The sequence below is a fragment of the Haliaeetus albicilla genome, chromosome 16, assembly GCF_947461875.1.
Source record: "Haliaeetus albicilla chromosome 16, bHalAlb1.1, whole genome shotgun sequence".
NCBI classification, from domain to species: Eukaryota; Metazoa; Chordata; class Aves; order Accipitriformes; family Accipitridae; genus Haliaeetus; species Haliaeetus albicilla.
The window spans coordinates 33,512,728-33,537,414 of record NC_091498.1 but is presented as its reverse complement, the minus strand read 5'-3'; the positions used below and the strand labels follow the sequence as shown (position 1 = coordinate 33,537,414).

Genomic DNA, 24,687 nt, shown 5'->3' with positions numbered 1-24,687 from the left:
GGTTTGGTTTTTCCTCAGTACGTTTATTTTGGTTATGTATTACCCAGATTAAGAGAAGAAACAGGAGTTGAAAAGCAGTTTCCCTTCAGTATCACAGTACACTGAGCCTTGCCCCAGCTTAGCTGGGAAACTGCCCCAGCCCCCCAGCCCAACCTCCCAGGGCCAGCGGCCAACCCAACAGTGTCGTTGCCACCTGGTGGCTACTGCAGAAAGCACTGCTGAGCTGCGGGAGCCCCCCAGCTCCAGCTGGCACAGCCCCCGGCCCAAACCCTGTGCACCCCAGGGCCCCTGCCTCCATGCCACTGCCCACACCAGGCACAGCACCCACAAGCTCTCTGGGGCGTTGAGAGCAGGCAAAGGGCCCCGTGTCCCCTCCGTTCCCTCCCCAGGAGGACAAAAAAAAAAAAAAAAATAAATACAGGGGAAAAAAAATACAAAAAAAGTTTATTGCAAACTACTACAATAATTTATTGAAGCAAACTGCATGCGAGTGAAGGAGAGACATAGAGGTGAGGAGGAGCTGCAGAAGGGCTGTGTCAGTTTTCAGGTTTCAAAGGGGAGTGGGAAGGGAGGTGCTACACCAGTCTCTCCTGCATCAGGGTTAGCAGGCTGTGGTTAGAGAACAGACAGGCAACTGGCCGAGACCAGAAAAAGAAAAAGGAGAGCTACAAGAGGTGTGCATGGAAGGACAAGGCAGGGAGTGGCAGGGATCAGAGGTGTCCAGGTCAGGAAGCAAATGAGCTGCTTGATTCTGCGTCCCAGAAACGAGGCCGATGGCTAACTCTTTGCCCCACTTGGGGCAGTTGGGGGAGACACAGGACCAGGCAGCCTCCCTTGCCTCCCAGCCAGGTGCCAAGCATTGCATCACCAGAGGTGAGCAAGCCCTTGACCCAAAAGCATTTTAGTACCATCCCTCAGAAAACAAAACCCCGAGCTCTCCGTTTAGTGTTCTGTGCAAGGCTCTGCCTGCTCTGCACCTCCCACGGGGCACAGGGCAGGGCACAAAAAGCAGCACCAGCAGGATGGTCTGCAGCAAGCGTGGGGATGACATGGCTGACCTGCACCACATGACACATCAGCTACCCGTGGCCAGGATCCAGGCCAGGAGACATGCCACCAAACAACATGGCTCAGCCAGCCCCAAGTCTCCCCAGACAGAAGACCCACAGTGCTGGGGGGTGAAGCCATCGGAGTTGGGTTTGAACACATCTCATTGTGCTGCTTCTCTTTAGTTTGCAAGGGAAGGGGACCAGCTGGCCACCCGAAAGCTTCCTGCTGGAAATCACAATAGTTTGATCCAAGCAAGAAATTGGATCATCCCAACTGAAGAAACTGGTTTAGTTTAATGCCGTACCACCATGGACCTGACATGCACTGTTCCGTGAGACCCGCATTCAGGTACGCTGGGCTCTCATCCTTATCTCCAGGAAAGGCTCGTGGCCTGACGCATCTCCTGCAGGCATGGGAGCCATGCTGCTGCAAGAACATGAGATGCCCACACCCAGGGCATAAGACACCAGGGTTGCAAACTGTTCAGCCACAAACCGTCCCAACACCAGAAGTGTTTCAACTTGCTCTGACAAAGATATCACTGTAAGGGGTGGAAGGGAGGGGGCAAATCAGGACAAGTGGCCCAATAAAAGCTGTCAGGCTTTGGCCACAGCTGGATTTCCAGGCTGCACGAGGGACACAGTGGGTGTTCAGAGTCAGTTTCCTGTAAAAAGTTTCCAATTAAATTCCATGTTTTATTGCCATTCTCCAGAACCCAAGTAGCCCGATTTTGCCTAGCTGCTGTGTGCTACAGACCCTGATCTTGTGCTCGGACAAGATACTTTAGCTCTGCTCCCAGCCACATAAACCCAACTGAAAAAACAACCAACCAAACAAAAAGTCCAGGTTATTCTTTACCTCTTCCAAAACCACTAAGAATTCAAGGCCACTGAACCTCCACACAGTTTCAGATAAGAGCAAAAAGATCCAAGTTTCTGTAGCAGACACATCATATCCTGTGTCAACTTTTCCAAGGGCTCAGAGCTGTCCTAACTACACCGGCAGGCAACACTTGAACCGCCACATTTCATGGAAAGCAGGGGTGTTTGCACAGAAGAGAGAAGCTTTGAAAACACAGCTGCACAACACCCTCCCCCCAAAATGGGGGCAGGGAGAAAAGCTGACACCCCCTTAGTCCCACATCAGTCTATTGCCTTGAATAAACAAGCCCAAGACAACCATATCCAGTCCCTACTTCTGCATTTTTTTCTAGACCTGGAAAGGAGAGGCAGAATTGGATGAGGAGCACAACATCCCCCAGCAGCAAGCAGCTCACAACTGTCCTACGTCACGAGAACAAATTTCTGGCTAATGATGTTCTTCCCTGAAAGGCTAGGGAGCAAGGGGGAGGCAAAAAGAGTATTTAATGCAAGGAGCTCACCCCAACCTTGGAGGGAGGGAGACAACAGCCAGCTGCTCCATCACTCACCTCATCCTCCTGCTAAAACGCTGCTGCAGACACTCCCACTGCAAACAGGCTCTTCTCCAGGGGCTCTCCCTCTACTCTGGAAAAGCTGCAAAAGACATCTGACTCCAGAACGCTGCCTTCACCTCAGCTCTCCCATCTGCTGTTACAATAGCACGATGTGCTCCCTTGCAGCTCGTTAGTGTGAAGAGGTCTACTGGGAAATAGCCTGAACCCCTTCCACCCCAACCCCCTAAGAACATAACTAAAAAATACCGACCCTTTTTTAATCAATAAATAAGGAATCTTGTTACCACAACACAAAAACGAAGCATGTTCAAAGTGCAAATTACTGTCGTCAAACTGGGATGCTCCTCCTTGCCTCTCCCACGCAGGGCTCCCGTAGCCCCCGGGCCTCTCCAAGCAAACATGATCTATGAGCCAGGGCGTTCCCTCAACTTCCTGTCAGAGCTGGAGCAGAGGAGCACCGTGGGGAGAGGGATATGCACTGTTTCACAGCTCACCCTGCTGAGGGGGCCTAAAGTGCCAAGCCAAACTCCCAGCCCCGTGAGGAAGAATGAGACTGCAAGGACCAGAGTGCAGCAATGCATAGAAGTTGGGACCAGGGGCGAGAGGGAGTCCTAAGAAACTTGTCCAGAGCACATCAAATGCTTTCTAGTTTTGCAAGCGGGGCCACATCAAGGAGCCAGAAAGGCATCTGCTTTGGGGTAGAGCGAAGGGTTTCAGCAGTCCCCCCTCCCTTGGGGAAATCCATCGCTCAATCCAACTTGCTCTGGTAATGGCACCATGTGCCCCTTTCTACAAAGGAGCAGTGGGAGAGAGAGAAGTGGTTGGGAGAAAGAGGATGTGCTGTGATCCACGCTGGAGGGGAGCAGACCCTTCGGTTATTTACTAGTATTGTAAGTTTTGTTTAACTTTTCTCTCTTTCAGTAAGCTCTTTTTTTTTCCTCCTCCTCTTAAATACAGAGCCCAAACTGTCCCAGCACCCAAGTGCTCCCCGCCCACTAGGGTCCAGCGGAGTCTGAATCTTCGATGAGCACCTCCGTAGTGGCTCCCAGGATCTCTGTGTTCATGACCAGCCCCTCCGGGTTTGTACTGCTGCCACTCCCCACAAAGAGCTTGCCATCAGCCACCAGGCTCACGCGCTCTGCTCCACCACAGTAGGTCTTCGGCATTCCGTCAGGGTTCAGCAGCAGGCAATCCGCTGGGGCAGTGCTTCCCAGCGGGTCGGGAAGAAGGGGGAGGCCCTGGCCATCGGTGGGCGGCGCAATGGCCTCGGGATTAGTGCCCAGGATGTCGGTGCTGGTGATGAGGGCACCCGCATTGGCAGCCAGTGCTTCAGCAATAAGCACTTCAGGGTGGCTCTTGGCTTTGTGGGCCACGACGCTGTCCTTCTTCTCAAATTTCTTGCCGCAAATGTTGCAGGAGAACTGGTAGAAGGAGTCTGCATCATGCTTCTTCATGTGCCAGTTGAGGGAAGCCTTCTGCCGGCAAGTGAATCCACAGATCTCACACCTGGGAGGGGAGGAGAAGAAGGTCACAACCAAGGGACATCCCCACACACTTGTGGGGACAGCAGTACCAAAGAGGCAGCCCAGGAAAACAGCAGGGGCTCACTAAAATGGGATGTCACCATAGCTCCAGCTCTTCCAGTTTTATTTGCAGAGGGTTTATGTTCCTCAGATCTTTACTGAGACGCTGCCTCAAAGCAGTGAGACAGGCAAGACAGGTGGCAGCTCAAACACTCCTACAGGTGTGTGTTTAAAGAGAGCTGGGACACCAGGAACAGGTTCCAGCCCTGACTTCAGAGCTGCCCCTGCTCTTGGTGCAGTCCAAGAATGGGTGTATCCAAGGGTCCCTCAAAGCAGGAGAACAAGACAGGCAGAGGTACTCACTGCAAGGGCTTCTCGCCTGTATGGATCATTCGGTGCACAGCCAAGTTATGAGAACTCTTAAACGCCCGGGCACAGTACTCACAGATGTAATCCCTTTGATCTAAAAAGCAACACCAGTTGGAGCATTACTCTCTGGCAGACCCGCTCCCTATCCCAGCTCTCACATGTTGCAGGTAAAGCTACCCAAGAAGCAGTAGAACTAGAAGTGCTGGGAGGCCAGCAGGCATACCAAAGGAGGAGGTGTCCCACAATACACCACAGCAGCTGATCTGGAGAGTTAAGGCATGATTAAGACTCTCCTAAGAGCTAATTATCCATTCTGACCAATACTGAAGGACTGGCAAATTAGGATAAAACTTTGCTGGGTTTATCCCTCTACAGAACCCTTGAGTGACACTTGCCAGGGGGTGAATTAAAAACTCCATAGCCTATTTCTTTCATTTCCTTAAAAGATGGTAATCCAGAAGGAAACAATACCCTGCTGCTGCTGCAAATCTATGCCACCTGCCTTGGCTTTACTCTCCCCAAAAGTCCTAGAGGCTTTTCCTTTTTTTTTTTTCCCCTTTCTGTTCACTGACCTGAGGAGGAGTTTGTATCTATTTCCCACCTCCCTGTCTGTACCTGTGTGGTGTTTGGCATGCCGCAGGAGCTGCTTCTGAAGTCGGAAGAGCCGACCACAGGAGGGATGAGGACACACATATTTTTTCTTCAGCAAGTGCTGGTACTTTATGTGATGCTATAAAGGAAGAGTGAAAGGTTGTAGACTCTTTCTTTACATGGCTGAGAGAACAGCTGAGACACATCAATCTCAGATGGGCCCTCAGCAGGCCACCAGACTGCAATCTGTGACAAGATACCACGAACACAAAGACTTTCATCTCCATCGAGAGAAGAAAGCCAAACAAATGTGGACATCTAGGAACAGGACAGATACAGAGACCCACGTGGCCACAATAGATTAAGTCTATCAAAAAGACAACATTAGGAAGGAGTGCTTCCATGCCAGTGGAGGACTAGCTGCCTGTTCTAAATGGCTTTTCCCTGCCCTCACACATGCCATTCAGGAAGTGAAAAATCTCAACCAACCTGCAGGTAACGCGGGTGAGCCAAGACTGTGCCACAGCCTTCCATCTCGCAGCGGACATACTGTATTGGAGGCTTCTTCCTAAGAAGTCAGTAAGTAAATGGCAGAATGGTTAGCTGATGCATCTGAAGCCAGGGCAGCAGCAAGATGAATGAGTGCGAGTGCAGCTCAGTGATGTGAGAGCAAAGGATTACTACTCCAATATTCCTGTTTGGGCTATGCTGATAGAGACTCTGTCCAAGAGTTCCCTCCACTCCTAGCACTACTTAAGGGCTCTCCCCAGAGCTGAGAAAACCCCAGGAGACACAGAGTTCCCAGAACCTTATCACTGGGCAATGCCAGGCTAGGGATCAACTCAGAAGTGGGGAGGGGGCTGGTTCAGTTGGAAGAAATCAAACCCGTATCTACAGGAAGAAAGGGGAAGGAAAGGAGGGAAGACAAGGCATGCTGCTATTTCCTTCCCCCCCCCACCCCCCCACCCCTTTAAGGCAGATTTCTATACTGTGCAATAGAGACGACTTTGAGACAATCAACATCTCTGTGTAGGACACAAGGGAAGCAAGTCTTCAGAACGGAACTAAGTAGGGGGGATCACTTACCTTCTCTTGGGCAGCCTTGGGCTCTTGTCATCCTTTCTCCTCCTTCCCCTCCTGTGACAGGGTTACAGAAACAGAATTGAAAGAAGCTTCTTTACATTGGTAGTGGGCAGAGTTTTTGAAGTGTATGCTACAAAGCAGGAGCATGCTGTAAGAAATACTACAGAACTCTTCCACACTTTTAAGCTGAAAAGTAACACTGCACCCGATAAGTCAGCTGCTCTGGCAAGTCAGCCACCTGCTCTGCGTCAAAACACCTGAAGAGTTTATAAGGAAACACTCTTGTAATAGATGGGCAGGTTCCCTAAAGAAGTTAAGTAGCCAGGCCTCCATGCAAATTGTCCCTGCATTTTGCAGAACTGCCACATCACACAGAAGACTGCTCCCTGTGGAGCTGTGGTCCCCCTGTTTCCGATACCTGGCTGACACTTTTTTCTGCATGACATTTGGTGGCATGTGGTAGGCCTCAAATCACCCTGCCTCTGCCAACATAGTCAGGCTGCAGCTGCATGACTACCTGCTAGGTCTAGCATACAACACATTTTTAAGCCTGCCTGGCTCAAATGTGTCTCAGCCCACCATTCACAGCTATGCAGATACCAGTAAACAGGTATCAGATAGCCACAGCCCAGCAGGCTGCGGTTAGAAATTACCAACTCTTCTGCCATAATGGAGTGAGGAAGGGCTATTTCAGAAAGCCCTCAACCAGGCAATCGCATGCTTCATATTTTTGCTTTTAAACCTGTAACTGTCCAAACAACTCACGACCTTATAATTAAATTCATCCCTTTCCAGGCCGCACGTCAGCACACAAGATTCTGCTCTTGGAAGTTTCTGCTGCAGACAGTTAGCAAGCTATTGCGTCATTAACTGCAAGCTCTAGAAAAATCAATCAAGTACAAGTTGGAAGCAGATTGAGAGGGAGGCAACATTCTTGAGAAATAAATGCTTCATGTGGTTTGCTCTCACAACCCCTCCCATTTCCTAATGCATTTTTTATAAACATGTAATTTTGCCAACACAGTCCAGAATTGATGGTGCACCCTATTTCCTCTACTCTCTTGGGTAATGTTTCATACTACGTGAAAAACATCAATCTGCACGACTAGAAAGAACAGGATTAATGATCTAGCAGCTATTTTACAGTCCCCTGAATTAACTATAGCAGATTATACACTGGTCAAGACAAAAATCTATGCTCCATCAGAGCAGACCTATGCTTACATGTAAAATGCACCCTTCCAAGCAATAGCTCTGCCCAGAACATCGTGCCTGCTTGATCATATTACTGCAGAGAGATACTCACAGTAGATTGATGGAAGTCTTTTCTAGACTGTACTGAGACACCTTTATTGTTAACAAGACCACACCAGTTAACATGCTTAACAGGCACTCAGCATTCAAGCCAAGCCTTCAGAAAAGGCACAGGTTTTATTATGCACAAAAGTAGGGTCTGATCTAAATAACACAACCACAAGCCTCAGAATGCTACCTCGAGCAGAAAAAAACCAGAAGTTCTCAAAACATCAGCATCCTTACTCCTCTCCAGTATAAATGAGCTCTGCAGCAGCTTAGAAACAGCAAGAGAAATTAAAACAAAGGTGTGCAGAGCCCCACGCTGCAGACCAGCAGAGGGAGCCCCATTTGTTCTAATTGCTCAAAGAGGAGCTAAAGTGCAAAACCTGCTTTTTTTTTTTTACCTCACATTATCCCAAAGAATGGCTTTGACACAGGCACATAAATTCAATCTACCTCAGTTGCCAGAAGGAAAGCTTCAGTGTTGAGTTCCAGTGACAGCATACACAAAGGTTTCGAGTCTCCACTCAAAGCGTTAGTGGCTGACTAGGTAGCAAAAGTTTGGTTTTTTATTTCTCCAAAACGAGGGAGAACACAGCTGTTTTTCCTGAGCTTTCCTATGTTAGTCCCAAATGTACAAAGTCGTCACTTACCACACAACACATAAAAAGTACTACCGTGTCTGCCTCTAGGCACACAACAGAAGAAATGTTGCCTTCTCAGACTATCTTTCCAATACAGTCTAATCTACTTCAGACATCACAACAGAAACCAATTTCAAGAATACTCTGAAGTATTTCATGCTGTATGACCATATCCAGGTAGGCTGACTAAACCACAGCATGGAGAAAAACCCCTCAACTTTAAATGAAAATACCAACTCTTTTATTTCTGCTTGCTGAATGTGCACAAGATACTAGGAAGCAGGACTTCTATCAGAACAAAAGGTTCTGCCCTATTATCTTTCAGGCCCAGAGGAGGAGGGGGGAAGCCAACAATAACAAAACACTGTTGTAGACTAGCAAGAATGCAAAATATACAACACACACTGCTACGTATAACTGCAGAGTTTTACTTACTTCCTCGGTGGTTCTTCATCTTCCTGAAATTCACTCTCTTCTTTCACTTCTACTTTAATCTCTTTCTGTTTCTCTTTTTCCTCCTTCCCCTTGCTAGCTTTTCTCCTTTGCTTTGGTGCTTCCCTACAAAGATAAAAATACAACATATTACTCCGATACTCTTCCCATTGTCTGCTTTTTACAAAGGTTTAAGCAAAAACTGGATTGAAGTTCAGGTCTATTTATCAAGTTCCACTTCTAAGCAGAAGTATGAACAAAGATTAAGGAAGAACCTGGCAGCCAGGAGGGCTCTAAAGGCTTTAGTCTGTCAGAGAAGAACAGTCCCAATAGCTGTAGGCAATATTTAGAAAACACTGTGTCCAATGGGAGTCATTCCACCTTAGCAACTAGCACAGGTTCTTTGGGTCATATTAAGCTCATTCAACTAAGATGTCACAATTTTGGGGGGTCTGAAACCACAGTAAGTAATCCAATATACTTCTCTAGATGGGGCTTGTAGGTTTCATCTCTTGGATCATCTTTGAAGGGAACTTCTTCCTCACTGATGAGCATCTCCTCATCATCACTGCTGGGAGAAAAGGAGAACAGAGGACTTCAGCAGCAACAGTTCAAGCACTACTGCAAGAATATTCATGCATCATCCCCTAGGATGGGAAAGACACCATTACACAGCACTTTCTCATCCAGCATGACTGGGGAAAGCTAACAGCTTGCACTGACTAAGGAGCATGATGACAGCCAAAACAGATAGGCTAGGCAGAGCAGTTTCCTCTTGTGAACCCGCCTAACCACAGCATCTGCTCCTGAAGGAATAAAGCTACCAGGTGAAATGCCCAGATCAAATCTTACTGTCCATTTCTCCACAATATCTCCTGACACCTGCAGTCCATCTGCAATCCAGACTGAAAACGCAAAGGTCCAGGACTGAATGAAAACAGAGCTACTATCCGTCCCATAGATCCTTTCACAGAAGCACTTCTTTTGAAAAAACCCAGGCTCTTATTTTCCCTTCTTGAGACACTATATAGGAAGAAATACCACAAAATACAGAGTTTCCTACCTGATTCCAGCTGGAGACTGATGCTCTTCTGTGACCTCTGAAAGGAAAAGTCACCATTAGGTTTCAATCTGTGTTCGCTGCAGTGAGCTCATCTGTCTCAAGATACTTCCGTCGACATTCAGTGCCAGGAGTGCTGGTGGCAGAAGGTACTCATGACCAAGAAGCACCACGCCTGTACCAGCCAGTCTGCATACAGCTCACAAAGTTACGCCCACATCCAGCTCCCTTCAGAGGTTCCCAAGACCTGACTATCTCCAGGCACTTTCATGCCAGGGCTTCCCACGTACCATATTCAAGCTGGTCTGTGTTTGGCTCTGACTTGCAGACGAGCTGCAGGGAACCAGTCTTGGATCTGGAGGCACGCGAATTCTCAGTGTCACGCTGGCGGGCCGCAGTGGCTGACCTGCTGCTGCGCCAGCTTCTGCTAGGCCTGGCTGTGCTGACAGGAGAGCCATGGCTGAGGACACTGGACACTTCCTCCTCTTCCTTCTCTTCTTTGGGATCTGAAACACCCATTGCAATCTCCTTAATAATAATAAAATGCATAAGTCCCATCACTAAATTCACACTCCTCTGTTGCACGATGTTGAATAGCATAAATGCTCCTGTCTACTCTGACAGGGAAACCACTACCTCTCACAGATTTGGAGTGTAGCTCTGCCAAGCCAGGCAGGACACACCCCAGGGCCTTACTTCAGCAAGCCTTCATTTAAAACTCTCATCACATTTCCCACTGCCTCTAAGTAAAGACACAAATATTTAAAAACAGCTTACATTTCCCTCTGATACAGGCTTGTGATTATTTGCTGGCTCTGATCTCCCCTAAGCACTGCAAGATAGACACTCATAAACCTCAGCAACTGCTTTATGAAAGACTAGCTTGAAAATTGGACCATATTAAAAGTCATGTTTGGAGAATCCCCCAAACACATATTTAATCAGAATTGTACACCTGGTAATAACCCTGAGGAATCTGAGCTGGATGTTTCTGGTCTTACACTAGAGCAAAAAACATCACAAGCACTGTTAGCCTGAGGTCTTTGCACTCATTTATAGCTTCTACAGGTGGTTTCTTTTTGGCTGATGGCTGATCTCCAGGTATGTTTTGGCAAGATAACAGAACTGGCTTAAATGTTTATGTGAGCAAGTTCATCCCTTAAAAACTAAAATTCCCAAGTGCAGTTCACTTGATCTCACTTTTTGGTGCTTACTGTGACACTGGGCCTTAATGAACTCAAATGATTTCTGAAATTTCACAAATTATGTGCTGAAGAAATTAATTCCAAGTAGCTGGCTATGCTCAGTACTCCAGGTTTGCCACTGCTTTAGTACACAAAGCCACCTGCAGCACTTCACAGGGCCTGTGTTCTAGGCTAAGCTCTGACCCACTCCTTTTCACCCAAATACATTTACACTGCTGTCTAGTTTCAGGTGGGTTTCTGCTGCCTAAGCACCAGCCAGCAGTATCACTGAGATGCCTGGGAGTTTATCAAGCATCTGCTGGCAAAGTCAGTGGACAGTCCTCTAAGGGCTGGCTGGGGAGCAGCTCTGCTATGCCAGGAGCCCCAGTGAAGAGCAAACTGCACATCAAGAGCCAGGAGCGTGCCCTGGCAGCAAGGGAGGTCCACAGCATCCTGGGTGCCATTCACAGGGGCACAGTCAGGAAACAGAGGGACACTGTTAATCGCCTTTACTCAGCACTCGCTAGACCACATTTGGATTCCCCCTCCAGTTTTGGACTCCCACCACAAAAAGGCTGTCAACATGTTTGAGCAAGTCCAGAGGGGATCACCAAGATGGTTGGGGGCTGAAACACACAACCTGTAAGAAGCAGCTGAGAGAAATGTGCTTGTTCAGCCCAGAGAACAGAAAACCCTGCGGGGACACAACAGCAGCCTTACAATGTACAGGCAGGTTATCAAGCAGCCCAAACCTCCCTGCTAAGGTGCACAGCAGGCAGATGAGGGGCAGTGGTCATCAGCTGAAACAGAGAGATCTGACTGGATACAGGAAAAGCATTTTTCTCCCCCAAGAGGACAGTCAAGCACTGGAAGAGGGGCCCAGCAAGGCTGCGTAGCCTCCACAGAAACATAGAACGGTCTGGGTTGGAAGGGACTTTAAAGGGTCATCTAGTCCAATCCCCTTGCAACGAGCAGGGACACCTTCAACTAGATCAGGTTGCTCAGAGCCCCGTCCAACCTGACCTTGAACATTTCCAGGGACAGGGCATCTATAGTCTCTCTGGGCAACCCATTCCAGAGTTTCACCACCCTCATTGTAATAAATTTAAATTTCTTCCTTATATCTAGTTTGAATCTACTCTCTTTTAGTTTAAAACCATTACCCCTTGTCCTATCGCTACAGGCCCTACTAAAAAGTCTGTCCCCATCTTCCTTCCGAGCCCCCTTTAAGTACTGAAAGGCTGCAATAAGGTCTTCCTGGAGCCTTCTCTTCTCCAGGCTGAACAACCCCAACTCTCTCAGCCTTTCCTCACAGGAGAGGTGTTCCAGCCCTCTGACCATTTCTGTGTCCCTCCTCTGGACCTGCTCCAGCAGGTCCATGTGCTGAGGACCCCAGAGCTGGATGCAGTACTGCAGGTGGGGTCTCACCAGAGCAGAGGGGCAGAATTACTTCCCTCAACCTGTTGGCCACGCTTCTTTTGGTGCGGGCCAGGATACAGTTGGCTCTCTGGGCTGCAAGCACACATTGGCAGCTCACATCCAGCTTTTCATCCACCAGTACCCCCAAGTCCTTCTCGGCAGGGCTGCTCTCAATCCCTTCACGTCCCCAAGCCTATATTGACACCAGGAGTTGTCCCAACCCAGGTGCAGCACCTCGCACTTGGCCTTGTTGAACCCCATGAACCCAATTCCTGAGCTTGTCCAGACCTGACTGGAAAAAGGCCCTGATCAACATGATGTGAACACTGTATTGTACCTGTGCTAAGCAGCAGGTGAGACCAGAGATATCCTGAGGTCCCTCCCAACCTGAAATCTCTAATTTTGCATCAAGCCTTTTGAACCAAATGATCCTTTTACTTCTAGCACGTAGTTTGCTTTGTGTGACTCATTCCCCAATCCTTGATTAACAGGGTGGGAATAATCAACATTTGACTGAAAAAATCTGACTGGAATACAGGATGTGAGGCATCACAGTTTTGTTGTAAAACAGCAACCAAGTCTAACATCTTGCATGTATAAAGCCCACTTCATAACAGAGCATGAACTACACCTTCTTTTTGGCCTCCGGGTTTAGCAGATCTTAGGTTGAACTATGACTGCTTTACGTTCTTAATCCTAATTGTGAACATCTTCAGTTTTTTTGAGTGCTAAACTGAATCCAAAGACACTTGAAACCATTCTCTAGGAATTTTCCCCTCAAATGCTACCATGTTACCAGCATTAGCACACAGCTGCTCTTGAAGAGGTTTATTCCTTTGGAAGATGAGTCATTCAGCTGATTTCTTACCGCAAGCTAGTATTTTAAAGATTAGACTTATGGATTTGAAACAGACCTCCCTCAGAATACATTTCTACAAAGTACACCACTCACCTAGCAATTTTGCTTCATTTCTCTCAAGTGAAGGTGTTTAATAAGTCTTTCCCCACGATTTCTCCTTTTTACTCCTTCCTTTTATTTCAGCAAGCTTGTCGAACATATTCACTGCATTTTTACATGCTGTGAATACCTACGTATCTCCAAAAAACCCCATAGGTAGGTGAAATAAAGTATTTACTTTGCAGTAGAACTCGTAAAGCAATATAGAGCTATGTCGTGGTTTAACCCCAGCCAGCAACTAAGTACCAAACAGCTGCTCACTCACTTCCCCCCCACCTAGTGGGATGGGGGAGAGAATCAGAAAAAAAAAGTAAAACTCGTGAGTTGAGGTAAGAACGGTTTAATAGAACAGAAAAGAAGAAACTAATAATAATAACACTAATAAAATTACAATAGTAATAATAAAAGGATTGGAATATACAAGTGATGCACAATGCAATTGCTCACCACTCACTGACAGATGCCCAGTTAGTTCCCGAGCAGCAATCCTCCCTAGGCCAGCTCACCCCAGTTTATATACTGGGCATGGCATCACATGGTATGGAATACCCCATTGACCAGTTTTGGTCAGCTGCCCTGCCTGTGTCCCCTCCCAACTTCTTGTGCCCCTCCAGCCTTCCTGCTGGCTGGGCATGAGAAGCTGAAAAATCCTTGACTTTAGACTAAATATTACTTAGCAACAACTGAAAACATCAGTGTGTTATCAACATTCTTCTCATACAGAACCCAAAACATAGCACTATACCAGCTACTAGAAAGAAAATTAACTCTATCCCAGCTGAAACCAGAACAAGCTATTAGTTGAAAATCCTTGTAATTCTAGACCCTCCCAACAGGGGACACAGGTCCATGCGTAAGGGTCAGAGCTGCACCAGGAAACTTGTATCTGCAGAGTATTCAGCTGCAGTAGCAGCTGGAATCAGCACTCACCAAGGCTTTGCCTGAAGTCTAAAATTGCAAAAGTACTAGATTTCTAATAAATTTTATGTCTCTTTCCCAGACCTAAATTTCCTTTCTCCTTCACAAAAACAGTTTTCTGATGAATCCAGCCTGCCTCTCAAAAAGCAAAACAAGAACAAAAGAAAAAAAACAACCACCACCAAAAAAACCCCAAAAACCCAACCCCAAACCAAACCAGAACAAACACTAGATACAGAGACAGCAACTGGCTTAGAGAGGAAAAAAAAAGCACTTCCTCCCCCTAATGCTTTCTTGTCTAACACATCTGACCTGGCATTAGAGGTAATCACAAGCCTGTCACTGGAGATGTTGCAATTTTAATTGTGTTTGAGGATTCCTCCCCAAACTTGTGATGTTAGGCATGAAGTAATAGGACTCACATCTGCATTTAGGTTAGGAACATTGCTGTCCTTGTCTCTCATCACCAGCGGAAGGAGTTAGGAGATGCCTACCTCTCAATTGACTACACAGGGACCTTACGGTTATTTTCAGCCCTGTCTTGGGTACCACACTTAGCCTGGTTAAATCCAGGCCCTGTGGAAGAACACAGCATTACCCCTCTCCTCTCACCAATGTCTCTATACAGAAAGCCACACTCCTCAGTTAGCAGGATTTGGCTAATAGCACAAAGAAGCAAGAGAAACAAGATAGAGGGAATAAACATTCCTACTACAGATCATCAGGCTCTGCTTGAATCTCTTGAGACTGAAATACAGGAAAAATTTAAATTAAAAGGCTGTAGTCAATTCTGCATTTAAAACTGTATAAACTTGTCAACACTACTAGCTCTGGCTAACTGCAATTTCTCTGGAAGGTTCCTGTCCTCCCATAAGATGCACAGAAAATGGATTATAGGCCAGCATCTTGTTACTTAGTTGCAAGCGTCAACAGTGGTGATGGACACCAAGTCATAAGAACTCAGACTCCCAGAGGACAAAAGAATACATGAGACACAATAGGTACTGAGGCACCCCCAGTACAAAGCGAAAAGAAGCACCGAGCATTTGCTTTTCAGATCAGCTCCTGCAAAACAAATTACGTGCCTTGCTTTTGGCAGAGTCTGCCGGCCAGTTGGCACATGCGACCTCAGATTAAGACCCAGTGCTGCTGTCTTTTGCCTGAATCACATTTCATGGGGAGGAGGCAACAGAAGCTACAACTTGGCAAAACGAGTCTGCCAAGAAATGTCCCCATGCTTGCACTCCCCTGCAACTCTCCAATACTTATATTAGTTATTACCCACCTCAACCTGTAGCCTCTGCAGAAGTCAGTTTCGGGAACTGTGTGGATGCCTGCATCTTTCAGGAAGTCACTCAAGAGAGATGGGGAAAATCCACTTTCTGAAGTCCTACCAATCCTTTTGACCTTTTGGCTCCTGGGGTTCTTCCTACCTTGAACTCTCCCTTTAAGTCAGTCACTTAATGATAAACCGCTTTCGTTCTGAGGTACTTTCACCATTCTGCTGATTCTTCCCAACAGCCTTTAAACTTAACAGTGTCCAGGGCAGAAAACATGTACAGATTTGAGTGATGGTACACACAAGACGCATCAAACGTCCTTTAATCTTAAAATTTTGTGAAGAAAACACCAGTCACTGGGAGAACGGACAAGAAAAGGAAACCTGGGAGGAAACTAGCTACAAAGTTGTTGTTCAAAGACAATCAAAAGACAAGACTCTGGGCACTGCTCTGCTTCTTAAGAGAGCTTACCCGAGTAATGCTCCATCTTTACTCAGCATGGTAGTCAGCACAGTTTCCCATTTCAGCTGTGCAGCAGAAATGTATTCTCATTCATACTCTAATTCTGCCCCTGGAGCGCTGCACGCAGGGTTACCAAACGAATGAAAGCATCTCTATCTCAGAACCAATATCATATTTTTCTACATATACCAGTGTTGCCACAAACTGAAACAAAAGGGATAAATACCAAAGTTTGTCCACTGCCTCTCAGACCAGGAGATAAACTCACCCTTATGAGTCTCAATTCCTCCCTCTATCATAAATCCACTTTGTAGGCAGGATACTCACAGGAAGCCACGGAGACTGGCACTCACGCTTTCTCATGCTTGCTTTCTTGTTTCATCTACAGCAGCACTGCTCCCCAGCCCCACAGCATTTTATTTGTAGGAAACTGTTCCAAGAACAGGATGCTTACTGCTTCTTTTTTACATCACTGGATGCAGCAAGCGTTAAGAGCGTGTCTGGGTAACTGACAGCAAGCCTACAAGGGCCAGAGCAGTAAATACACATATCCCACAGCTGACACCTCCCTGACCTTCTTTCCAAGCACTGAAGGAAAACAAAGTTCCAAGCACATATCAATTACTCATTGCAAAGAGCAGAAAGGTAAAGTCCAAACCAACTGCATTTACTTCCTGAAGAAGACGTAGTAGTTCCTTCATCACAGGACTTGCATGATCATGCTGTGCCTGTCTGCCGCTCTCCTTCTACCCCTGTTCCCCTAATAGCTTGTGGATGCAGTGGCTATGTTGCTCTATATTTTGGGAAAGATAAGTAGGTAGCCAGGGAATGGAGACCCGGATTACTGCTCCCTGCAGGAAGGGTGCACCGAAGTTAACACTAGCGCAGGTGCCATTTTGCAAAGTTGGCAGCACTGCTGGGAGATACTGTTGTCCTCAGGCTTCACTGGGGATGAAGAATGGAAGTCCTCTGGAGCAGAGGTTCTTGCTTCTGCTGCTTACAGCACAGCTTGCAGACTTGGCATAAACCAGCCTTTTACAGCTGGTGCATTGCTATGCACCAGTCCTGCTATACTGGCAGCTCGAAAATCCACTCAATTACTCTCAGAACTGGGGATTGTTTGGTACTCCACATCTACTTTTACCAGCCACACTTGTTCAGATGTTCAAGCTTTTATTTACCAACCCCCTTTCAGCCTGCAGCTCAGAGGCAAGCTTGTTGCAAAATAATAGATTCCCCTCTCTCTCTTTTTTTTTTTTTTTGAGATCTCAACAGTAACAAATACCCATGCCGCTTTATCAATCCTTGATGTATAGAAAAATAAAACTTTCGACTGTTGCAAATTAACATTTTGTTGATTACTAACAAGAAATTTTCTAAACATTGATTTATAAAGCATTTGAAAGAATCTTCCTAACCCTGTGAAGTAGGCAGTTTCAGAAAACTCCCACATCCAATTAAGTGAAAGGAAAATAAACTATGAATTACTAAGCTACAGAACAACTATTACAAAAATAAATGCACCACAAAATATATACCTCTCAGACTGTGACTTAGATTTAACATAGTAACCATACAAAAGATAAAGCACTGAACATATAATTTTTATAGTGGCACAGACAAATACGAAACTCGGGAAAAAAATCCTAGTGTAAACCTCTATCCAAATGGCTCCCCACCCCGCCGAAGAGCTGTGAAATTGTACGTATGGGACACAAGAAAATCCTCATAGGAGCCAAAGTAGGTTTGGGCAATCTGAGTTATTTAAATTCAGCACATTTTTATAAGGTTTGATTTTAAGCAATGACAATTCTCCCTCAAAACACCAGCAAAGTCTTAAGGGAAAGCAGTCATTAACAAAGCAGCATGAAGCTTTAAGAATACAAATAATGCGGTATAATGCAAATTATCTATGCTACAAAACCATTTGGTACAACTAGACTCTTAAAGTTTTCCATCTTTTTTTAATCTGTGGAACCTTACAGTTTTTCTAGCAGTTAAAAGTGGACTGCTACAGAGTAAGTTTGTATTTCCCACTTATTTCCTTTCACAGACCTTGAAGAAATGGCTCGCTGACCTCCCCTCTCCCTTGAGCCTTCAAATCACAGCTTGAAAGCCACTGTGGTGGGAGAACGGCTGCTATACCAGTCACCCACAAAATACATTACAGTAGCCTCATATGGAAAGCCTCAGCAGGGAGGGAAATCTGTCACGGAACAAATCACCAAGATAGTTATCCACATGTGTGAATATCTAACAAAAAGAATTCCACACACAACTCCTTTTCTAACACACAGTTTCTATAACCATGTGCTGAAGAAGCCTGTAAATACTGCTGGCGTGATCCTTTAGCCCACACTGTGCAAAAAACCTTTGATTTGAGAACGGACTTCCAAGGAGGTTACTCTCCCTGCACATGGCACTACATCTCTTTTGAGCACAGCTTTAAGTAAATAAAGGCTTCATGTGGCCCTGTTTTACCTCTCCAACAAACTCTTCTTTCCACCTTTTAATAGCAATACCACACAGCTGTGTACCTACATTCACTTAAAAGAAATACACTGGATCTTGTTCTTATCACTGCAAAAAAGCATCAATACCAATGTAAAGTTGCAAGATGAACACAGGCAAGAAAAATAACTTGCATAAACAAGGGTCCACATCAAGTACGTTTCAGCTGTGTGACACGAACAGAGCAACATTAGACACGGAGATTCAGTAATCTGAGTGTTCATTCATGGTATATTACGTTTGTACAAATGCTTACAACCCCACCCTCTTTCTTCTTGCTGCAGGAGAAGTAATCTTCTTGCAACCTGCAGCTCTAAAACTTCGAAGAAAAAACACATATGTTTTGGGAACACAGTAAGGCAGGGGGGCTCTACCACTAAGCACAAACCTGGCATTTTTATATTCAGCCACTACTCTGACACTCCCTCCAGAATAGCTACACAGCCTGTTTTTTTCAACTGTAATTGATTGAAAGATTTCATTCAAACTCCTAAAAGTGGTTACTAAACAGCAGAGGCAAAATCTTACAAAAAGGTGGGTAGAGTCAGAAACTGGTTTGGGTGTAAAATTAAATTGGAGAAGCAGGTTTTGTTTGACTGCTAACATGACTTTAAGAGTCACAGTAAGCACTGAATTTTCAATCCAGTACTGGAAGGACATGAAGTGCATTCATTAAATCTATATTCCAATAATTAAAATTATTCAGGCCTAACTAAAATGAAAATTATTTCCACAAGACTATACAGCATCACAGGAAGTCAAATGTGAATTACACTACACAGTCTGACTAGCTACATGAATTCATTTATAAGCTGAGACTAAATATTCTACTTACATAACTAATATTTCTACAGAAACACATTAGGGTAATATTGCAATTGCATGACTAAGCAGACAAGACGGGAAATACAATTGGTATGGCTGACTTTGCAAGTGCCTTCGTGCAGACTAGTGTGGTAACAATCGCGTACTAATTCTGACACAATACGCACCTTCGACTTTAACCTTCCTGTAATCTTCCCATCAGACCTGCACAGTCAGACCTTTGTGCCTGTGCTCCCAAGTCGACAAGCAGAAAAGCCCTCTTATCCCATGGCACTACACAGAAGAACGTAAAACTTGGCAAGACACTTCCACTGTTATAGCATCTTGGTTATAATCGATAGCACAAATTTAGCTGTGATCACACCCATCATCCCTAAGCCTTCCTTACCAACAGCAACACTGGTGGTTTTACTTCAAAATATAATCCCAAACATAAGGCAACAAAACTTGCTAAACAAACTTCGGTGCAGCAAGTTTTTCATTTGTCCAATAGATACACAGGATGTGTCACCAGGTATACCTCACTTCCATAGGCCATTTGCCCAGTATACAGAGGCTAACAGTTATGGCTGAGCTCACGCAATAATATTCTAATCTGGATTTAATATTTTATAGTAAAAGGTAACAGCAGAACGCAAATCACCACGCAGAATTAAATTCCGTGCCAGAACTCACACCAGTAAATGCTAGCACTACATTCAAAGCCTTCACCAGAACCACTCTGCAGTTTTACTGGATTTCTTCCTCAACCCAGCTCCATCCAGGGGTGGAACAACAAATGGTATTTTACTTTTCAGAATTACAGAGGACTCCTAGCTAACAAAAACCGTGCTGTGCAGGGAAAGCTACAGTTTGCTTACACCTGATTAGGCCTCTTGAAACATTTTATGCTAAAGGCCAAAAAGGGGGGACTGGGAGAGAAGTTTCTCTCCTGCATACTGTATGATCTGTCTGTCTGAGGAAGACACTTTATTCAGTCTGTTTCCATGTCTTCCCCAATAAGCACAAGCATGCAGCAAGGACTTCATCCAGTGTGCAGCTGGGACACAGAAGTGCAGCTTTCTCACTTCTGCATTTTTAAAGACTAAAAAACAAACAAACAAAAAAATCACCAAGGCAGATTTCCTTTGGACTAGAAGTAGTCATCATTTCTCAATGCCAATTGCCATGCAAACATTCACACCACCTATTTTGGCTGCAAGTGTAATCATAAAAAAAGAGTCCAAGAAATTTAGTAAATACTCTTTCCACTTTCACATTCAAGGACAGCTGAACCTCTCAGAGCCCAAAGTTAAATGGCTAGAGTGCAAGAGCCACCAAACTTGGGAAATTTCAGACTGGCATTTGCCATTTCCAAGCACGTCCCAAGAAACTGGGGTAAAAATGGGACCATACATAAACATTTCTGCTTAAGGGTACCCAAAATACTGTGAATCACTATTAAAATGTGATGTTAACACTATATGCATATTAAGTGACAATGCCACACCTTTTTACACATTTCAGCAATTTTGCCATGACCTAAAAGGCTGAAGCTCTTACAATACCCTGCCCACCCTTTACGCAGTAAGGGGTAAATGGACACAAGTGGGGTCTGTGGTAAACACACATCGGTTAATTCTGCTTTGGTCTGAAAAAACACACCTTGCCAGCTAGAACTGTGACGGATTTCAACACCCAAATGGAATAAAGCTATAGACTTGTAGGAATATAGTTAAAGAGCTATAGAATTACAAGACTAAAGGCAGCCTTCAAGACACAAATGCCTGCAAACAAGAACTGAACTTTCTGCTCCAGCAGAAAGGTGAATTCATTTGCACAGGTGTATGACCGTCTTTCCTCACTATTTCATTCTGTGACAATTCTCTAGTGCCAGATCAAAACCAACACTACACAAAGCCTTTTACTTGGAACTGTTTCAGAAGTCATCACTGGGTAAGGAGCAAAGCCCTCTAACAATTTTTTTTTTTTTGTACAAGAAGCTGTTAAACAGATGCACAGAGCTCACATAGTTCGCACTGGAAGAACAAAAGTTCTGCTCCTGGCTGCAGCTCCCCACATTTGGGGCTTTCTTGATTAGACCCATTAAGCTACTCTCTCGCCTTCAAAACTTTTCTCTTTCATCCCTGAAGATGTAAGCATAAAAAATTAACCATCCACTAAAGCTAGAAAAGTACAAGTGTAAATATTTGACTTCTCTTATTTCCACAGATCTTTCACATGTCTCTTGAGGACCTACACCTGTATTTATGACAGTTTTTAAAGACTAAAAACCAAACAAGAAACAAACAAAAAAAATCACCAAGGCGGATTTCCTTTGGATTAGAAGCAGACATCACTTCTCAGTGCCAATTTCCACGCAAAGGTTCATGCCACCCATTGGCATGACGCAAGCCCAGGTTTTGCCAGCTACTCGGGACCACCATGTAACAAGAGCTGTCAAACTGCAGTGCAGCGTGCTCTCAACTTCTGATAGCAAAGTAATACCCTAGTGGTTATTTGGAAGAATAAGTTTTTGTACACTGGGCACGTGCGAACATCAGCAGCAGCTTATCACAGTTCCACAATCATGAGAGAGACTGTGGAAAGAAACTGCATGTCATCAAGCAACAAAATATTCTTTAAAAGGAAGATCCAACAGACATTTGGCTACCTTTGTGGGAAAGCCCTAACTTTCTGGATGGAATACAACAGTAGGAGTAAGTAATTTAGCTCTTACCTTTACCAGCTGCTTTATCCGTCCACCTGAAAAAATACAAAAGGCGAGCATAAGAGACAGCTTCTATGGCGTGGCAGCAGAACAAGAAACTGAATGATGTGGAGAATGAGCCCCAATTCCCAACTGTGGACAGACCCACTGGCTTGTTCTCAAATCGCTGGTTTCAACCCCTTATACCAACACAGATTATTTCATCCAGAGAAAGCTTAGGTGAACTATAATAATACATCAGCAAAAGCCCAGTCTTGCCCTTAATTGTGACATCTAAATCAGAGGGACTCTGTCCTTGGAACAAGGCAGATCAGCTACATTACCAAATGCTCCAAGTGCACATGTGCACGTGGCTAGTTTCCTACTCCAGAAATAAAGCAGCAGTAAGATATAATCGTCTCCTCATGGGAAAATAAATTCCGCCACCTCCTTCACGGAGACTTTCGGCACAGGGCACCAACACAAGCTGGGCACCGAGGAGCACCGAGGAAGGCGGCAGCTATCCCCGAGGACGCTGCGCAGCAGGCGGCTCACACAGGAGGCACTTACGGTTTTGCTTACAACCGAAGGCACGCCTGCTACAATAGGCAGGGCGGCCGAGGGCAGGCAGCACTCGGGACACGGCCTTTCCTGGGAAGGGACCAGTGGGGCCGGCCCCGGCTCGGCCCGGAACAAAGAGTCGGAGGCGCGGGGCGTCCCGCGGCTGGAGGCGGGCCTCGGGGCCTAGGCGCCACTCGAGCGGGACGGGGGAAGAGAGCCGCCCCCCCTCCCCCCCCGACCGGGGCCAGCCCCCCCCATTCCCGGCCCCCGACCCCACAGACGGCGGGGGTCAAGCCCGGTGCCGCAGGGCACTCACCCGGCCCGGGGGGCCTTCTTGGCCGCGGGCGGCGTCTCGGCGGCGGGCTGCTCGGCGGCGGGCCGGGCCCCGGGGCTGCTCCGCCGGCGCCGGGGATACTCGGCCTTGCGGCGGCGAGAGGCAGCGGCAGCGGCTCCCCCCGCGGCCGAGGCGGCCGCGGCCCGGCCCCGCTCCCGGCCGCCCCTCAGCACCCGGCTGCCGCCGGACTCCTCCCCCTGCTCGGCGGCGGGCAGCGGCGGACGGCGGCGGCCCGAGGACGGCGGCCTCTCTGCCGCCGCCGCCGGCGGGCCCTGAGCGGGCGGCTGCTCCTCGGCGCCCCCCGGCTGCTCGGTGCCTGCCGGCATCGGGGCGGCGAGCGGCGGGGCGGCGGCGGCTGCTGCGCGCTCCTCCCTCCCGCCCGCCCGCCAAACCTTCCCCCGCCCGCCTCAGCCACACCCAATCAGCGCCCGCCGCCCACCTTCACGCGGGGCCGCGGGGCGACCCACCTCCTCCCCGCGCCCGCCAATCCGCGGGCGGGAGGCGAGGGATGGCCCCACCCCCAGCCCCGCCTCCCGCTGCCCTCCCGCCTTTCTCCGCCGCTCGCGCGCCGCCCGGCCAATGGCCGGCCCGGCTGCGGCGGGGCCCGTCCCCCCGCTGCCGCGCGGCCAACCAGCGGGCCCGCTCCCCGCGCGCCCCGGGCGTGCGCCACACTGCGCAGGCGCCGCTGGGGCCGCCGCGCTCGCTCTCCCGCTCCCCCCCCCCCCACCCCCCCGCCCCGGCCGGCCCCGCCGCGGCGCCCACCCGAGCGCGGCCCCTTCGGCTGCCGCTCCGCCGGCTCGCCGCCCGGCTCGCCCGTCCGCCGCGCGGCCGCCGCCCGGCCCTCGGCACTGCCGGGCTCCCTACCGCCGCCGCTGCCTGCGCCCCTCCGGCTGCCCCCGGGTCCCCTCGCCCTGCGGGCGAGGCCTAGCAGGGGAAGCCGCTCGCCCCCCGCCCCGCGCGGCTCGCTCCCTGCCGCGGGGCTGCGGCGCCTCTCGCGGTTCCGGCGAGGCCTGGCGGCGGGGCCTGCTTTTGGCTGTCGCTTCTCCTTTAAGAAAAAAAAAAAAAAAAAAACAACGCCCCGTCGGGCGGCGGGTGAAAGTCGGTGACAAAATGGCGGCCGGCGCAAAGGGGGCGTGGTCTGCGGCGGTAGCCCCGCCCGCTTCCGTCCGGCTCCGCGCATGCGCGTTTCCTGCCGGGAGATGTAGTTCCCGCAGGCGGCGGGACGGGCGCGGCCTGGCCGGAAGCGGCCGCGGGGCACGCTGGGAGCTGCGAGTTCCGCCGGGGCGATGGCGGGGGGCCGGCCTGCCCAAGGGCCTAACCGCTGCCCCCCCCGCGGCCGCAGGATCTTAGTGCCAGACGAGCGCGACCATTGCGCCCTCTGCCTGGGAGCAGGGCCACGACCCGCAGGGCCGAAGGGCCTGTGCCGGCATGGACCCCTGTGCTGCCCGCATCTCCGGGCCCTGCTGTGGGCCCGGCCCAGCGGTGGCACCAACCTGCACCCTGAGCGGGTGAGCTGCGGGGCAGCGAAGGGGAGGTCCACTCAGCGCTGGCATGAGCTCACCTCCCCTGCCAGTGGCCAGTGCTCCTTCCCAGCACTACAGCTGGCGATCCCGCTGTGCCTTCCAGCAGAGCATGGGAGAGCGGCTCTGCTGAAGGACACGCTGTTGTCATCTCCAGAAACTGAGTTACCTCCCCAAAGCAGAACTTTCATGGTACCTGACAACACATGCTCCCTGCAGAAGCAGCACTGTAATGTGAGAACCAAACAGAACCCAAAAGCTTCAGGCTCATGGACACCAAAGCCACCACCTTTAAGCAGTTTTGTGTTCCAGTCTCCACTCCATCCTCTCTACCCGGTGTCTGGACTGGAACTGCAATCTGGGGGAATCTTAGTGACTGGGTATTACAATCAGACCTGAGCAGATCCATCCTCCTAATCGCTGAGGCTGCCTCAAGACCCAGAGAGCCACCTCCAGATGCTTTGGTGAGGTCCAGTGCAGCCAGAATGCTTTTGGAACCGAGGATGTCCTCCACATCTTGAGAGCTGTATCTTTCACTGGATG

At 48.2% G+C, this 24,687-nt stretch overlaps 1 protein-coding gene across 2 annotated transcripts; it reads right to left on the bottom strand.

Annotated features, from left to right (window-relative positions):
• Positions 1–2: 2 nt before the first annotated feature.
• ZFP91 (ZFP91 zinc finger protein, atypical E3 ubiquitin ligase) lies at positions 3–23,005 on the bottom strand. 2 transcript variants are annotated; one of them, XM_069804502.1, is made up of 11 exons: positions 22,607–23,005; positions 21,760–21,785; positions 9,774–9,989; positions 9,487–9,523; positions 8,905–8,994; positions 8,427–8,549; positions 6,055–6,105; positions 5,458–5,536; positions 4,993–5,107; positions 4,372–4,471; positions 3–3,991 (listed from the first exon to the last, which is right to left on the bottom strand). In XM_069804502.1, exons 1-11 carry the CDS (start codon positions 22,948–22,950, stop codon positions 3,481–3,483), a joined length of 1,692 nt encoding a protein of 563 aa, XP_069660603.1. In that variant the 5' UTR covers positions 22,951–23,005; the 3' UTR covers positions 3–3,480. The 2 variants fall into 2 exon arrangements, with proteins under 2 accessions (XP_069660603.1, XP_069660604.1); XM_069804503.1 differs by having other exon boundaries at positions 8,905–8,991; positions 22,607–23,004.
• Between the last annotated feature and the right edge of the window lie 1,682 nt (positions 23,006–24,687).

Bases quoted from the DNA above. Each gene is read 5' to 3' on its own strand.
- ZFP91 (XM_069804502.1), bottom strand. From the start codon at position 22,950: ATGCCGGCAGGCACCGAGCAGCCGGGGGGCGCCGAGGAGCAGCCGCCC. The intron at 8,995-9,486 runs GTAGGAAACTCT...CTTTTCTCCCAG, and splicing joins CAGTCTCCAGCTGGAATCAG to CAGTGATGATGAGGAGATGC. The intron at 6,106-8,426 runs GTAAGTAAAACT...ACCCTGTCACAG, and splicing joins GATGAAGAACCACCGAGGAA to GAGGGGAAGGAGGAGAAAGG.